The sequence below is a fragment of the Schistocerca nitens genome, chromosome 8, assembly GCF_023898315.1.
Source record: "Schistocerca nitens isolate TAMUIC-IGC-003100 chromosome 8, iqSchNite1.1, whole genome shotgun sequence".
NCBI lineage: Eukaryota > Metazoa > Arthropoda > Insecta > Orthoptera > Acrididae > Schistocerca > Schistocerca nitens.
In genome coordinates, this window is record NC_064621.1 from 464,985,008 (window position 1) to 465,003,646 (window position 18,639).

General features: G+C 43.8%; 1 protein-coding gene across 1 annotated transcript in view; it reads left to right on the forward strand.

The window, feature by feature from the left end:
* The window catches only part of LOC126199616 (synaptotagmin-11), a 181,757-nt gene that overhangs the window by 2,804 nt on the left and 160,314 nt on the right, over window positions 1-18,639 (forward strand). The window contains exons 2-3 of the mRNA XM_049936544.1: window positions 15,233-15,304; window positions 15,374-15,519. Of these exons, the coding sequence (XP_049792501.1) occupies window positions 15,233-15,304; window positions 15,374-15,519 (218 nt within the window). The remainder of the gene's footprint in view (window positions 1-15,232; window positions 15,305-15,373; window positions 15,520-18,639) is intronic.

Sequence of the window (18,639 nt, forward strand, 5' to 3'; positions counted from 1 at the left end):
GTGTCATCAGCAAACAGAAATATTTTTGAATCACCTGTAATACTAGAAGGCATATCATTTATATAAATAAGAAACAGCAGTGGCCCCAGCACCGACCCTTGGGGAACACCCCACTTAACAGTGCCCCATTGGGACTGAACATCACTACCACTCTCAATATTGCGGAGAATTACCCTCTGCTTTCTGTTCTTAAAGTAAGAGGCGAACCAATTGTAAGCTACTCCCCTTACTCCATAATGGTCCAACTTCTGCAGTAATATTTTGTGGTCAACACAGTCAAAAGCCTTCGTTAAATCAAAGAAAACACCTAGCGTTCGCAACCTTTTATTTAATCCGTCGAAAACCTCACAGAGAAAAGAGAATATAGCATTTTCAGTTGTTAAACCATTTCTAAAACCAAACTGAACATTTGACAGCAAATTATGTGAATTTAAATGCTCCAGTAACCTTGTATATACAACCTCCTCGATAACTTTAGCAAACACCGATGGCATAGAAATAGGTCTAAAATTGTCAACATTATCAATGTCTCCCTTTTTATAAAGTGGCTTCACTACCGAGTATTTTAATCGATCAGGAAACCGACCACTCCTAAAGGAAAAGTTACAGATATGGCTAAGTACTGGGCTAACATACATAGAACAATACTTCAGTATTCTGCTAGATACCCCGTCATATCCATGAGAGTTCTTGGTCTTTAGTGATTTAATTATTAACTCAATCTCCCTCTTGTCAGTATCATGGAGGAGCATTTCAGGTAACAGTCTCGGAACACTTTTTTCTAAGAGCGCTATATGATTCCCTGTTGGAATTAGGTTTCTATTTAGTTCACCTGCTATATTCAGAAAGTGATTATTAAATACTGTACATATATGCGACTTATCAGTAACACGGACATTCCCACTACGCACTGATTCTATATCCTCGACCTGTCTCTGCAGACCAGCAACTTCATTTACGACTGACCATATGGTTTTAATTTTATCCTGAGACTTAGCTATTCTATCTGCATACCACATACTTTTTGTCTTCCTAATAACATTTTTAAGCACCTTACAATACTGTTTGTAATGGGCTGCTGCATTTAGATTTTGACTGTTTCTAACGTTTTGATATAATTGCCACTTTGTTCTACAAGATGTTCTTATCCCTCTAGTCAGCCACCCAGGCTGCCTGTTTGTGCTAGTACCCTGTTTTAAACGTTGTAACGGAAAGCAACTTTCAAAGAGCATGAGAAAGGTCTTTAGAAAAACATTATATTTATCGTTTACTGTCTCAGCGCTATAAACATCTTGCCACTCTTGTTCCTTTATAAGGTTTACAAAGGTCTCTACAGCAACCGGATCAGCTTTCCTGAACAGCTGATGACTATATTTAACACGAGTTGCAGCATAAAAATCTTTTAAAGTTAAAATTTGCGCATCATGATCTGAAAGGCCATTCACCTTTTTTCTAACAGAATGCCCTTCTATTAATGAGGAATGAACAAAAATGTTGTCTATGGTTGTTCTACTGTTCCCTTGCACTCTCGTTGGAAAGAATACGGTTTGCATAAGATTATATGAATTAAAGAGGTCTACCAGCATCCTCTTCCTAGCACAATCACTTATACAATTAATATTGAAGTCACCACATATAACTAACTTTTTGTATTTCCTATAAAGTGAACCAAGAACCTCCTCTAGCTTTAGCAAAAATGCTGTGAAATCGGAGTCTGGGGATCTATAAATAACAACAGTTACAAGTTTAACTCCGTTAAATTTAACCACACCTGCACAACATTCAAACACCTTTTCAGTGCAGTACTTTGAAACATCAATTGACTCAAATGCGATGCCGTTTTTCACATACATGGCTACTCCCCCACACCGCAAAGAGCTCCTCGAAAAGCAGCCAGCCAACCTGTATCCTGGTAAAGGAAGCCTCTGAATTATCTCCTTATTTAAGAAGTGTTCAGATATACCAATAATTTCAGAGTCAACATCTATAAGCAGTTCACTAACTTTATCCCTAATACCTTGTATATTTTGATGAAATATACTAATTCCCTCATTACTCGGATACCTAAGCTTTGTCAAAAGTGATTCCCTTGTTAGAGAGACTTCCCTTAAGCAGGAATACCTATCAGCTGACTTCAATCTAAAAAAGGTGCAGCTCTAACACACACTACTGCAGGAATTTTCCCATGAGTGATCCCACCAACCCCACCTATGCTGTCACCTATAAGCTTTGCCAACCTCCCCTTCCCATACCTGTTGAGGTGCAGGCCGTGTCTAGTGAAACCCGTCCTGCTGATAGACTCCACCGACACCACTGAAATGTGACCCATGCTTTCTGTCATCAGCGCACCCCCAAGTCTCATGTTATTACGCCTGACGGCTGTATTAAGATGAGGCCGATCGTGACGCTGAAACAGTTCCACGAAATGCACATTCGTGTTGCCAGTCTGAGTGGCTATCTTTTCCAGGTCACCATCTATGTTATACTCCCCATCCCTACCAATACTATTACCAGCCCCACCCACAATCACTACCTGATCCTCTTTAGTAAAATCCCTACATAACCCCCCTATGTTAACAGTCACCTGAGCCAACCCTGCATTAGGCTTCACAATGCTGGTGACCTGGTACTCACTTCCCAGCACTTCCTGCAACTGCTGGCCTACACCTCTACCATGTGAACTACCTAACAGCAGAACCTTCTTCTTCCTCTTCGACTTTGCAACTGTTCTAGGCACAGTAACTACTGAGGTCTGCTGCATACTTCCTACATCTACAGCTACTAGAGATTCCTCTCCACTAGACTCTGACAGTTGGTCATATCTATTGTAAACACCAATAGTAAAACTATCTGAAAATCTTCTTCTCCTAGCAGATCTCTTGCCAACAGCCAGCTCCCATTCCCGAACCCCCTTCTCCCTCCTCATCCTATCTAGCTCCTCCTGTGCGTTTTTCAACTGCACCTGAAGGGCACAGATCTTACGCTCCTGCTCCTCTATCAGTTTACTCTTGCTACATAACCTGCAGTTCCAGGAGAGGATCTCACCAGAATGCCCACTGGCTTCCCCACTGCATTCCCCCCAGTGAAAATACTTCGAACAAGTGTCACACCGCAATCCACTACTCACGAACCTACGGCAAAGCCCACACTTCTCACTCATGGTAAAATATTACTTTTTCTAAGTTCCGCTACTACAGTAAGAAGATGCTAAAAACCTGACTACAATAATCACAAACTTACTCTACAAGGGAAGTAACTACTATTATTAACAGTATTAATAAACAACAAATGTGAATATAACAAAAGACTAATACAGAAAGAGAATCAAACGTCTAATCACACAGTAACGAGCTGTAAACAGTTCCCAAAAGGTTCTTCTGAAATTATTTCACCAGAAAACACCACGAACACCGGTTGAAGACTACTAAAGTTCCTAAATAAATCACTATGCACAAACAATTAATTAGTACTTAGCTTTCGATGCGCCGCTACAGCTGCAACTGGTCAGCGCGGAATGTAAACACAGGCAAGAGGTTAAGTTGCTCGATACGAAACACTCACAAATATCACGTCACAACAGAAGAAAGGCAGAGCTGAATGAAGAAACCACTAATACGTCACTTATATAGTAAATATTATCACAAAAACCGTTAAAATATGTATCTGGAACCTAAAAATATATGAAAACTTAGAGAGCGATCTCACACGCAGTCACTCGCTTATGACGTCACACCAAAGATTTACTACCTGATGTTTTCTGCAAGGTCGTAACTGCACTAAGTGGACTATGCCCAGCATTATAGACTAACCGCTTCGCGTCCATACATCCATACTTCAACACCTGACCTGCTGCCCATGGAGAAAATAAGCATTAATGACTTTCTCTTGTGACATGGACTTCGAGGTACTAACCAATCTAAAATCATGCTACTCGTAATAGCTATGATTATTAGTCTGAAAATGAAGTAGATAGTGATATAATGTTCTGTACACTCTCCTCAGCAACAAACAAAAATTTCTGCCATCATACCCCTAGCATCATACATATATCAGAACCACCCACAAACAACTTCATGAAGCTTCCAAAGTTGTTCACTACATCATTCCTATATGTTGTGAGCAGCAGATACTGCGTACGTCTATTTTACATCTGACGAGTGTTTTTCATAGTTCCATACTCTTTGATTATTTAGATAGGATTTTCAGGTTGTAGGGTTCAGCTGTTTTATTGAATTAGTGAAGTAACCTCCGTAAATTATCCTCATTAACTCTACCACTGCAGCATCATCAGCATAACGTGTAATATTTATCATTTCAATTCCCATTTTATATCCTGGTTTCTTTCTTACGGCATCTATGATGTGGTCCATTATTAAGCTGGACAGGAGTGAGCTTAATGAGTCTTGTCTAATTCCTTTATGTAGTAAAATTTCATCTTCGAATCATTCATGAGTTTTATTTCTCGTTATATTATCTGTCTCCATACACATCTTCTACTAATTTTACAATACTCATTGGCACTCCCTCGTTATTTAAGGTTTGAATTACACTCTAAGACAAAAAAACGATGCACCAAGGAGGAATTGTTCGAATGGTACGGAAATCGGTAGATGTGACGTACATAAACAGACAAACAAATAATTACAATTTTAGAAAAATTTGTTGATTCACTCAGGATAAAATCTTGACAAATGGAGCAAGTCAGTAGTAATCCGTTGGTCTATATCTGGCCTTGTGCAAGAAATTATTCGGCTTGGCATTGATTGTTAAAGTTGTTGGATGTCCTCAAGTGAAGTATCGTGCCAAATAATGTCCAACTGGCGCTCTGGATTGTCACAATCCCGAGATGGTTTAAGGACCTTGCCCATAATGCTCCAAACGTGCTCCACGTGGGAAAGGTCCAGCGACCTTGCTGGCCAAGGTAAGGTTTGGCAAGCAATGAGACAAGAAGCAGAAGGAGAGGGTATTATCTTGCTGAAATGTAAGCCCAGGATGACTTGCCATGAAGGGTAACAAAATCTGCGCGTAGAATATCGTCTCCACGCCGCTGTGTTGTAAGAGTCCGCAGGTGACAACCAAAGGGGTCCTACTGTGAAATGAAATGACACCCCAAAACATCACTACCGCTCGTCGGGCCGTATGGTGGCCGACAGTCAGGGTGGTATCCCAGCGCTGTTTGGGATGTCTCCAGACACGTCTATGCTGGTCGTCGGGGCTCAGTTCGAAGTGAGGTCGTCATTGAAGACCGTTCTAGTCCAGTCAGTGAGATTCCAGACCGTAAACATGTCTGGGGGCGCCACTGACAGTGGTGGGACCAACCTAACTGTCGCCCGCCATATGGTCCGACAACCAGTTGTGATGGTCTGGGATGTCATTTCTTTTCCTAACGGAACCCGTTTGGTTGTCATCCGCGGCACCCTTACAATACGGAGATATGTTCTACGCCCCATTTTGTTTCCCTTCATGGCAAGCCATCCTAGGCTTACATTTCAGCAGGGTAATGCCCGCCAGCCGACGGCAAGAATTTCTCTACTGCTTGTCTTCTTGCTTGCCAAATCCTATCTTGGACAGCAAGATCATCCGATCTCCCCCCAACTGAGAACGTTTGGAGCATTATGGACAGGACTCTCCAGCCACCTCGGGATTTTGACGATCTTGCGTACCAGTTGGACAGAATTTGGTACGATAGCCCTCAGAAGAACATCCAACAACTCTGTCAATCTATGCCAAGAGGAATAACAACTTGCATAATGACCATGGTTGGACCAACTCACTATTGACTTGCTCAGTGTTTGAAGGTCTTTCTCTCGAATAAATCATTCATTTATTCTGAAATTGTAATCACTCGTTTGTCTGTACGTGTATATCACACCTACCGATTTATGTCCCATTCGGATTATTCCGTTGTGGTGTGTCGTTTTCCTTTGTTTTAGAGTGTATACCCCTTTTCCTAACCCTATCAAAGGCTTCTGAAAAGTCAACAAAACACAGGTAGGCTGGGTTATTAAATTCTATGGGTTTCTCCGCAGTCTGTCTTTCAGCGAAAATAGCATCGACTGTGCTCCTGTTTTTCCTGAATCATTTTTTTTTTCTTTTCCTATTTCGATGTCATTCTGCATTATGTCTCCAGTTACTGATGTTAACAATTTCAAGGTGGTATCAAGCATTCTAATTTCCCAGTAATTATCTAATACATGTTTATCTCCCTTTTCATATACTGGAATAGTGATATCCTCTTTCCATTGTCTTGGTATCCTACCTTCCTTCATAATACACAGGGGTCCAAAAAAGGTATCCACTGTTTAAAAGTCCATAACTTGCAAACTAATTGACGGAGTTGTCTCATTTTTGGTGAAAGTGTAGCTTAAAGTCCAATTTAAAGATATCACTGTATTTGTTCGAAATGATCACCATTAACATCCACACACAAACGACACCGCCGAACTGCAGCACGAACTACTGACTGTAACGTGTTCAGTTGGATATTTGCACATGAATGTACGATGGATTCTCGAAGTTCATACAATGTGCATGACTTTTGTCGGTAAACGACGTCCTTCAGTGTTTCCCACAGGTAAAAGTCCAGTGGAGTTAGGTCTCGAGAACGTGGTGGATACGTGTAGCAATCGTGGGATGAAGCACTTCCAGTTTGCTGTTTCCAAAATTCACCGAACACTTGAGCGACTCACTCCAGTTTCACGGGCACACTGTCTCACAGACTTCTGTGGTGAGTGAGTGAATTGTTGTAACACACGACGGGAGTTAACTGGGCTTGTTACTGTTACAGGTCGTCCAGATCGTTGTTTGTGTACATTTTTAACACAGCCTTCGGCTTCATATTTGTCTCGAATGCGACGAATCGTTAAACGTGTCGGTGGCTCTGTTTGATACTCATTTCGCCATTGCCGTTGAACCTCATTAATGTTTTCGTACTTAAAATACCACTTCAAAACTGACTTCCTTTCATCGAATGTAAGCCTTGCGCCAGCCATGTTTACTCGAGTAACTAGGTACAACTAAGAACAAAACACTAACTATCTGGCGACTGTCATCTCACAAAACAAAACAATGCAATACAACGCTTGTGTGGCAATTGGCGGAACTACAAACTATTACACTACCAAAGATGAGACAACTCCGTCAATTAGTTTGCCAGTTATGGACTTTTAAACAGTGGATACCCCTCTGTACTATTCAGTAGAATACTAATTTGTTGATATAATACTGGTAGCCTATATTTTGTTCATTCCTGTCCCTAGATATTTTAAGTCTTTTTATTGCCGTCCGCATTTTCTCCATTGAGAAGTCTCTTTGGTAGTAACTTTCTGTGCTCTGGTTTGTGTCTTCAATTCCCATATTTGTTACATCCTTATACTGTAATTTAAAATAATTTTCCCAGTGAATTTTCCTTACATTATGTATCTAAATACGTTAACTGCTTTCCTCATTTATGTTTTGAAGCATTTACTATACTTTACGTTCCACAACCTTTGGATATTACTCCCAACAATCCTCTTTTACTTTTCTAATACCAGGGTTCACCCTATTACGAATGGTCTTATGCATCGTAGTATACAACCAAAATCCAATAACAAACGCCATTACTCTTTCCTTTAAGTCCGACACAACCACCTCTACGCCCAGGACCTCGCTATACCAACGCCCGTTAGTACTTCGTCCACGAATAGAGAAATATATCGCAGTTTATTGCGGGCCGACAAACTCCGTGGTAACGACGGACGTCGTTAACATGCCGGGGCGCTAGAGGCACGCGCAGAATGTGTAATTAAACAGCTCTCAGGGCGGACATATACCAGAGCGCCGACGAATTACGCTTCGCGACTAAAACAGACTGCTTTCGTGTTAACTCGGTTCTTCGTAAGTGCAACGTCGACCAGGCGGTCGATACGCTATGCTGACAAGCGTGGTCGACTATTAGCGTCATGAGGTATGCAGTGACGCCTTTGGTGTCTACTGTCTTCAGATCTTTGTAAAAGGAGTATTTGACAACACAGTACATTTGTGGAACTTAACTATGTAAATCTGCAACGCTATGAATTTCGTGGAAAGGACACTAACCTTTTACTATTTTACTTCGTTGCCAAAACTAGAGGTGTAAGTTGTTACATGTACGTTTTTCCCAGACTGTCATATAACTTAATGTAAAACCTGAAGGAAAGGGTCAAAATAAATCAGACTAAATTAATCTCCTCTGAAAAAAAAAATGGTTCAAATGGCTCTGAGCACTATGGGACTCAACTTCTGAGGTCATTAGTCCCCTAGAACTTAGAACTAGTTAAACCTAACTAACCTAAGGACATCACAAACATCCATGCCCGAGGCAGGATTCGAACCTGCGACCGTAGCGGTCTTGCGGTTCCAGACTGCAGCGCCTTTAACCGCACGGCCACTTCGGCCGGCTCTGGAAAATTATATGGGAATGTGTACCAGTGATTGCCAATACTTAACAATGTAGATTACAATTTCCTATGTTGTACTGCATGCACACCTAAATAAGAACCCACTGTGAAAGCGGGTTGCACTTGGCTATAGTCTAGGTGTCATAAAATGAGCAGGGAACCAGACATCCAGCAGAATTCACGGAAGTCATTTTCGCACACGTGCAATGGACAGTGTTTTAGAAGTCACCTCGGCGCAGGACGCCCTAAGTCACGCAATATAGATAATACCTCCTTGTTGTGCAGGGACAAAAGATACTGTTTTCAGCGAGCTGTGTGTGGTCGGGGAAAGCGTGCCAATTTTGGAAGAGTCGCTGAAGAACTGCTACTGTGGAAAGAACTGCAGGATGGCAAAATTCACTGAAAAACATGGGCTGTTAAGACAGCATCTTACAAAGTGAAATGGGGACGGAGTGCTTGAGCCCCTTTAAAGATCATGAGATGCCAACCCCGAGCACAGATCCCACCAAGACCGAACGCTTAAGGAAATGTAAAAATGGCTGCCATTGGTTAACATCAATAATTTAGAAGTGCGAGTAAGAAATACGGTGTGCTTATAGAGTTCCACACTTATTGACCAGCGCAAAAAAAGAGGGAGAGAGGGCGAGTAGAATACCGTTTTGGAGAGCGAAGCATAACGAATTTTGTAACTGGTTAACCACCTGAAATGCGAGTAAGCATCTTATAAGACAACTTCTTACTGATCTACACTTGGAATATTTATCATTCAGCCTGTAACATTTCCTATAACTTCTCACGTTCATTTTAATCTAACAGTTGTGTTGGTGCTGAACACAACAAATTTACATCGGTCGCTTCTGAGAGAACCTGGAATGACAAACCTTACTTGACAAGTTACTGGTGTACATAACTCACTGTTGCAGTAGGTGGCACCACGTTGCTTCTCACCTTCCTATCAGCACTGCGTCTTTGAAAGCCAACCGCACTGTCCCAACCTGTGAAACTCATTTGAGCATGCTTCTAGTGCAGTTATCAGCACGCTGCGCTCCAACATATGAATTCTGCGCCATTAATCTTTCCACACGACCATATTTGGAGGAATTAGCAAACAAGAACCGATAAAGAGAAAATAATTCTGGTAGAAATGAACTATATTATGAAGGGCTACTGTCCTGAGTTTAAGTGACTGTACATTCATCATTACATCGAAACAAATCCAAAGAAGGCGCCTATCAGAATTCACAGATCTCGCTCAGACCCGAGTGTGGCGTTACCAATGGTACAAATGCTACAAAAGAAATTTCATTCACATAAGTGTCTATATTTTATAAATACCAAAAAACAGCCAGTCTATACACATCAACAAATGTTTCGAATATCGTAGAGTTTACTACAATGACTTCTTATAGTACACCCACTGAGGTTTGTGCAACATCCTATTAACAAAATAAACATAATTCCTGCTGAAAACGAAAACGATTTTGGTTGGTTACAAAAAATCGTTACAATACAAAGCAGTCTCTCTGCGAAGTGTACATCTTGAAAACAAACACAGTGAAAATCTTCATCCCATGACGATGTTTATCAGTGTGTAGTAGTGCGTATGTCCTCCCTGTACACGGAGGAGTTCTTTCACTCTGCGAGGTATGCTCTGGATGAGGCAATCAAGTTTATCTTGGGGTATGAGGTCCCAGTCCTCAGTGGCAACTGCAGTGAGGTCCTGAAGATCGTCAGGTGGATTCGGACCCTGTGAAATGGCCGCCTTCAACATGTCTTATGCATGCTCAGTCGCATTCATGTCTGCGGACTGTGTTGGCCAATGCACTCGGTTAATGTTGCATCTTTTAAGGAACCGAGACACTGGGAGAATGCGGTGCGGCCTTGCATTCTTATTGACTCGGATGAATTTGTCACCGACTTCACGGCTATAGGGCCTTACAGTCCTTTGTAGGAAATCTTGGAGGTATTGGGGTACCAGTCGAATTGTTGTAGATTGGAACTAGAGGGGTCCGCCGTCCCACCATTATTGCCGCCCAGAACATTACACTTCTACCTGAAAACGGATGGACTTCCTGAATGTATCGGCGTTCCTGGTGTCTAGCGCTTCTCCAAACTCTAAAACGTCTAGTGTACGGTCGCAAACCAACCCTAGTCTCCTCAGCAAACATGACATTACTCCATTCTGCAACGGTCCAATATTGATGTGCCAGGGCCTACGTCCTTCGATTGCATCGGCTCCGTTGGTTCAATGCAAAACTTCTCATTAGTCTTCTGGAATGAAAACCACCCTGATGCAATCTTCTGGCACTGTTTGGTCTGTGACACGAATCCCTGTTGCCCGGCAGAAGTCATTTCCAGTATCCTGGCAGTTGATGTTTGGCGCCTGCGAGCCAACAGTTGGAGGAAACGATCATGCATTGGTTTTGTCATACGAGGACGACCACTGCGAGGTCTATAGTTGACATTTCCCGTTTTCCTGTGCTTTTTCCACACCTTAGACACACCACTTTGAGTGACATGTGACCGTTCGGCAACATCTTGCTGTGTATGACCAGCTGAAATTATAGCCACTAACCTGACTCTATCAAAGTTTTGCATGCCTCTAGGTGGCATGTTACTGCAGTGCTGAAACAACTGAATGAAGCTGTTGTTGATATTGGATTGCTCGCGGTGCGCTGCTGCGGCAGCGGTATGTTGAGTGGGAAACGGCCACAAAGCATGCCAGTACTAAACACGTTCCAGCATATGGGCTCCAACTGGATAATGCATGAAGTGTCTTGCTCATTGACACTTCTAGTATGGTAGACTACATTTTACGATAGTATTCCAAACTTTTGTTGAGCAGCGTATGTTGGGAAGATTTAGTTAATGCTGTTGGGCATGTACGTAAGACTTCTCGCAACTCGCCAGGAGTCGCAGTTAAATGACCTTACATTCTTCAAATCAACAAATTCCATATTACGCGCCTTGACCAAAGGGTCGTCGGCGACGATAACACCACAAAATTTGAGCAGTTAATAGCTCGCTAGTACGCCACGTTCACGTACCTTCACTCTCGGGGGTGCTGCGTCGCCACACGCCATAGTTCACGAACAACTTAAATCTAAGACTCAGCTGGTTGTCACCAGCAGAAATATACTTCAGCCACATTATTTAACTTCACTGCCTGCGTGACTTTACTTAGATGGCGTTACTAGCATAGTATGTCCTCACTCCCCCCCCCCCCCCCCCCAGGCACATTATTTAACTTCACTGCCTGCGTGACTTTACTTAGGTGGCGTTACTAGCATAGTATGTCCTCACCCCACCCCCCACCCCCCCCTCCCAAAGAAAACCTTCTTGTGCCATCAAGAGGGAGCGACACTCGCCGCACATCTCTCCCGTTCAACTGGCGAGCCGTGTCTCTTCCAGCAGTGGTTTATCTCCTCACTGACAACAACCCTTGGTGGCAGTAACTTCAGAGACCACAGTTTGCCAAACATTACCTGTGCTTACAGTTACATCATTCTCTCCGGTTTATGTACATGGATACAAGCTCTAAACACTGATTTCATAAATACGGTGACTTCTCTTCTGTCTACTACAATAAAATTTACGGTGGACTATTTTTCCTTCTGGCTGTATCCCCTGATGAACTCGTCTACAGGGACTGGCGTTAAGGGTGCATGTCCTTAAGAACTGCACCTTAACTTTTATGGTTGGTGCCTTGTGCTGTATCCCTGCTTTCTGCCCTACCTGCGCTCCACCCACCTCTAAGTCATTTCTGGAAGGCTCCCTTAATAAAACTTAAATATCTCCACTCTATATACTGTCATCGTTATGCATGTTTCACTAATTTTATAATTATAAAATCTGAATCATTTTACAGGCTTTGCAACTAATTACGTTCCTGAACTATTATTCTTAATTGAATAAATTGATAAGGCGCTACAGTCTGGAACCGCGTGGCCTCTACGGTCGCAGGTTCGAATCCTGCCTCGGGCATGGATGTGTGTGATGTCCTTAGGTTAGTTAGGTTTAAGTAGTTCTAAGTTCTAGGGGACTGATGACCTTAGAAGTTAAGTCCCATAGTGCTCAGAGCCATTTGAACCATTTTTTTGAATAAATTGATAACTATCAGATTGGCCATGGACAACGTTATGGCGGTACACGACATGCCTCAAAACGATCAAAATTGGCCGGACGGAGTGGCCGTGTGGTTCTAGCCGCTGCAGTCTTGAGCCGAGCGACCGCTACGGTCGCAGGTTCGAATCCTGCCTCGGGCATGGATGTGTGTGATGGTGGTGGTGGTTAGTGTTTAACGTCCCGTCGACAACGAGGTCATTAGAGACGGAGCGCAAGCTCGGGTTAGGGAAGGATTGGGAAGGAAATCGGCCGTGCCCTTTCAAAGGAACCATCCCGGTATTTGACTGAAACGATTTAGGGAAATCACGGAAAACCTAAATCAGGATGGCTGGAGATGGGATTGAACCGTCGTCCTCCCGAATGCGAGTCCAGTGTGCTAACCACTGCGCCACCTCGCTCGGTGATGTGTGTGATGTCCTTAGGTTAGTTAGGTTTCATTAGTTCTAAGTTCTAGGCGACTGATGACCTCAGAAGTTAAGTCGCATAGTGCTCAGAGCCCATTTGATCAAAATTGCGTCACGCCGAATATGCACTGAACGGATTCTTCCTTATCTTAAGAGAACAGCAGAAAGTTAGTTGAGTGTCTTCATGGCAGACTTCTTCTCTAGACTTCTTTCCAGGCTCGTCTTGGACGAGAGGCTCACATTCGGCTGAACTGAACTTAGACGCAGATGGAGCGTAGTTATTGGTACAGAGTCACTGATCAATTTTGCACCGACTCCAGCCGCTACTTGCAGATATGAGTATTGTGAGGTCCAGCCACAACAACGCGGTCAACTGTAGGGAAACATCAAATCATTTTCAAAAATGTTCAGTAATTTCACTCTTTATTGGCTCAAATGGTTCAAATGGCTCTGAGGACTATGAGACTTAACTTCTTAGGCCATCAGTCCCCTAGAACTGAGAACTACTTAAACCTAACTAACCTAAGGACATCACACACATCCATGCCCGAGGCAGGGTTCGAACCTGCGAGCGCAGCGGTCGTGCGGTTCCAGACTGTAGCGTCTAGAACCGCTCGGCCACACCCACCGGCCGGCTCAATCTTTATTCCGAAGACTTGTTTTCAGTTAGGGGTTCAAAATACTTTCAACTCCAGCAATAGATTCACATGCCTATCCTTCTGTAATATTTTGTATCTCTGTGCACCAACATTTGGCAATCGCCATACGACTTCAGTGAATGTAAATATTTTATCCAGCTACACTTTCATTTGAATCACATTCCAGATTACTTGTCCAGGTTTCCCAAGGCACTGGCTTATTATTTTCAACGATATTTATCATTTCTTTTGAATTTACGTCTAATCAATTGAGTCAACTGACATCCTTATCTAATTCCGTAGTCATGAACCCGTTCACCATCGTTTTGGTGGGTAATGATTTGTTTATGTCAGGTGTAGAGAACCATATTAAAATACTGAATTAAACAGGCAACGAAATTACTCAAAAACAGTCTCTCGTAACAACTATCGACAACTTACAAGGTCCAGAAATGCCCTCAAGGTTTTCAGGCTGCCGTATCTAGAGGTGTAGGACCATGGATTGTCTTGAGGATCTTCAAGTCGTAAAATCTTAGGTGTAGCTCCACAGATTCTCTTGAGGTTCTCAGGTTCCCAAATCTGGAGTGTAGTTGCGTGGATTCTGTTGCCAAACCTGGAGGTAAAGTTTCTTGAGATTTTAAGATTTATTTCTTTTCCGTGTGGCCAAAAAAAAAAAATTTAAATGATAAATTTCGTGTAATAAGTTTGTTCGTTTCAGTTCCAGTTCCAGACAGGGCATAATTTTCCTAGAAATTCGAGCTTGACACAAATGTATTGGCTGAAACAGTAACTTTTCTGTGTGATTGGAGAGTAACTCAGAATTGTTTATGAACTGCGTGCGTGGTATGTCACGATTAGTTAGTACTGCAAAATCTCTGCTAGGACGGCAGATAATTCTATTGTTAGCAAAAATATAATTGGCCAACAGGTTGTAGAGCCTTTTTCATTGTCTCGTGGCAATTTTACAGACTTGTAGAAAGGAAAAAGAACTCTGTGTTGGTAGCGAGAACACTTCGGCTTGGAACATAGTGGAGGAGACTTCATGTGGAGATCGGGAAGAGAACACTTGCTCTAGAGACGCTCCCTGACTTACATAACTCTACGTCGTTCTGCGGATTCAACCTGTTGTGCTGCCAGTCATGAACAGCATACCAGGAGGTGTTTTCCAAGAGGATAACGCTCGCTCAAATACCGCTGTTGTAACCCATCATGCTCTACAAAATGTCGATATGTTGCCTTTCGCCAACCGAGCACATGTGAGACATGATCGGACGACAAATCCAACGTCATTCACAAACAGCATTAATCGTCCACGCACCGACCTACCAAACGCCGCAGGTATGGAAATCCATCCCACAAACTTACATCCGGCTAGCTTTCAACATTTTGGTGGTTACACCCTTTATTTAAGTGCCAGAATTTCACATCTTGCGCCTACATTAACCTGTAATCTGGAAATGGTAACCACTTTAACATGTTACCTAGACAAATGCATTTCAGAAATTTCATTACTCCTTCATTAATTCTGTTTTGGTGTTGCGACTCTTTTCCGTCAGTGCAGTTTCCAAGTAATTATTTTTTTAAATGTTGTGGGGCTGTATTGACGATCCCAGATGAACAGAGGTGTGTCCCCCGTGTGTTGCAGTGACGACGCCGGCGCTGGTGGGCATATGCCTGGGCGGCGCGCTCTTCCTGGTGGCGGTGGCGGCGGTGGCCTGCCTCTGCTACCGGCGGCACGGCGGCGGCTCCGCGGCGGCCAAGAAGGCGCTGCGCGGGGGCGGCGGAGGCAGCGGCGGCCTGGGCGCGCTGTCGCTGCACCAGCCGCCGCGCAGGCCCACCGCCGTCCGCTCCCCGGCCGGCGGCGCTCCAGCCCCGCACTACCTGCGCAAGAGCCCCTCGCCCACCGGCAACCCGGCCAAGACTCCGCCAGGGGTCAGTATAAACACCTCACAACTACAACGACGTGCTGTCTGGTGTACAACAGCAGGTTGTGGAAAAGTACACGAACCGTGGTCCTTGCCGTTGGTGGGGAGGCTTGCGTGCCTCAGCGATACAGATAGCCGTGCCGTAGGTGCAACCACAACGGAGGGGTGATCAAAAAGTCAGTATAAATTTGAAAAGTGAATAAATCACGGAATAATGTAGACAGAGAGGTACAAATTGACACACATGCTTGGAATGACATGAGGTTTTATTAGAAACAAAAAAATACAAAAGTTCAAAAAATGTCCGACAGATAGCGCTTCATCTGATCACAATAGCAATAATTAGCATAACAAAGTAACACAAAGCAAAGATGATGTTCTTTACAGGAAATGCTCAATATGTCCACCATCATTCCTCAACAATAGCTGTAGTCGAGGAATAATGTTGTGAACATCACTGTAAAGCATTTCCGGAGTTATGGTGAGGCACTGGCGTCGGATATTGTCTTTCAGCATCCCTTGAAATGTCTGTCGATCACGATACACTTGCGACTTCAGGTGACCCCAAAGCCAATAATCGCACGGACTGAGGTATGGGGACCTGGGAGGCCAAGCATGACGAAAGTGGCGGCTGAGCACACGATCATCACCAAACGACGCGCGCGAGAGATCTTTCACGTGTCTAGCAATATAAACATCGTACGTTCCAGCAGGTGTTTATCAGCCAGAGTGAGGATCATGCGATTCTGTAACATGTCAGCGTACCTCTCACCCGTCACGGTAGCAGTTACAAAACCAGAATCACGCATTTCCTCGAAGAAAAAAGACCCGATAGTGGTAGATGTGGTAAATCCAACCAATACTGCGACTTTCTCGTCGTGCAATGGAGTTTCCACGACAGTTCTAGCATTTTCGGTAGCCCAAATTCTACAGTTGTGGGCGTTGACAGACCCTCGGAGCGTGAAATGAGCTTCGTCGGTCCACAACACTTTACTCACCCAATCATCTTCCGCCATCTTTTGAAACGCCTACACCGCAAATGCCCTCCGTTTCAATAAATCGCATAGTAACAGTTCATGATGCCGATGCATTTTGTACGGATAGCATCGGAGGGTACACCCAGGTGCCAACCAAACAATAGTGTATGGAATGCCGGTGCGACGTGCGACTGCACGAGCGCTGACTTCCCCGTGCATAGACTAACCCGCTACAGTCTCCATTTCTTCCTGAACTGTCTCAGCAGCATTACGCCTTGTGCTCGGTCGGCCACTACGGGGTCTATCGTCTAAACAAACCGTGGCTTCGAACTTCGAAATCATTCTCGCCACAGCTGCATTTGTCAACGAACCTTTACCCGTTCGAATCCCCTTCCTATGGCGATATGATCATAACGCTGAACTAGCACATTCCCCATTCTGTTAATACAGCTTCACTAAAAGCGTCTTTTCAGGTAACGTCAACATGCTGCGACTGCTGGCGCATCTGATTCTCTCTCTCATTACAGCTCCTTTTATACACGATTGTCATGCGCAGTCACTGACGTATTGCTGTCCAGCGCCGTCTGTCGGACATTTTGTGAACTTTGTGTTTTTTTTTTTTTTTTTTGTTCTAATAAAACTCCATGTCATTCCAAGCATGTGTGTCAATTTTTACCTCTCTATCTACAATATGCCGTCGTATATTAAGTTTCCAAATTTATACTGACTTTTTGATCACCCGATATCTGTTGACAGGCCAGACAAACGTGTGGTTCCTGAAGAGGGGCAGCAGCCTTTTCAGTAGTTGCAGGGGCAACAGTCTGAATGATTGACTGATCTGGCCTTGTAACACTAACCAAAACGGTCTTGCTGTGCTGGTACTGCGAACGGCTGAAAGCAAGGGGAAACTACAGCCGTAATTTTTCCCGAGGGCATGCAGCTTTACTGTATGGTTAAATGATGATGGCGTCCTCTTTGGTAAAAGAAGAGAAATTTGTTAACATCGAGTACAGATTTAAGTGTCAGGAAGTGGTTTCTGAAATTATTTGTATGGAGTGTAGCCTTGTATGGAAGTGAAACATGGACGATAAATAGTTTAGACAAGAAGAGAATAGAAGCTTTCGAGATGTGGTGCTACAGAAGAATGCTGAAGATTAGATGGGTAGATCACATAACTAATGAGGAGGTACTGAATAGAATTGAAGAGAAGAGAAATTTGTGGCACAACTTAACTAGAAGAAGGGATCAGTTGATAGGGCATATTCTGAGGCATCAAGGGATCACCAATTTAGCATGGAGGGCAGCGTGGAGGGTAAAAATCGTAGAGGGAGACCAAGAGATGAATACACTAAATAGATTCAGAAGGATGTAGGTTGCAGTAGGTACTGGGAGATGAAGAAGCTTGCACAGGATAGAGTAGCATGGAGAGTTGCATCAAATCAGTCTCTGGACTGAAGGCCACAACAACAAGCCAAAACATAATGACTACTGCCCACCGCGACGCTGCATGCCGCGTGTTGGCGTTGCGGGCACGTGACGCGGTAACAAAACTCCGTAAGCGGAGCAGACACGGACGGGGGATACCCCTAGCAAAGGTAAGGTCTGCAAATGGGGAAATCCATTGAGATAAGCGACTCTGACAAAGGGCAGATTATTATTTCGCAGAACCTGTGAATGATTATCTCGAAAACGGCCAAGCTGGTCAAATGTTCACGTACTACTTTCGTGAACATCTAGAGAAAGAGATAGGAAAGTGAAACCACCACTAGGCGCTCAATGGCTGGACGTCCACGACTGTTCACAGAACGTGGTGTTCGGAGGCCTGTCTGGTCTGTGAAGTGATCTGTGGCATCTCTGCCGAAAGAGCTCAATGCTGGTGAAAGCACAAGTGTTTCAGTGCACACCATTCATCGTATGTTGTTGAACACGGAGCTCTTCAACAGGCCATCCCTACGTGTTCACATGTTGACCCAACGACATCGCCAATTACGATTACAGCGGGCGCAGGACCATCAGGAGTCGACCGTCGATCAATGGAAACGTGTCGGCTCTTCACGTGAATCATAGTTTTGCTAAACTAGGTCAATGGTCGTCTCCCCAAACGCGATCATCGAGATTAACGTCGGATCGAAACGCGCAGCGCAGGCTGG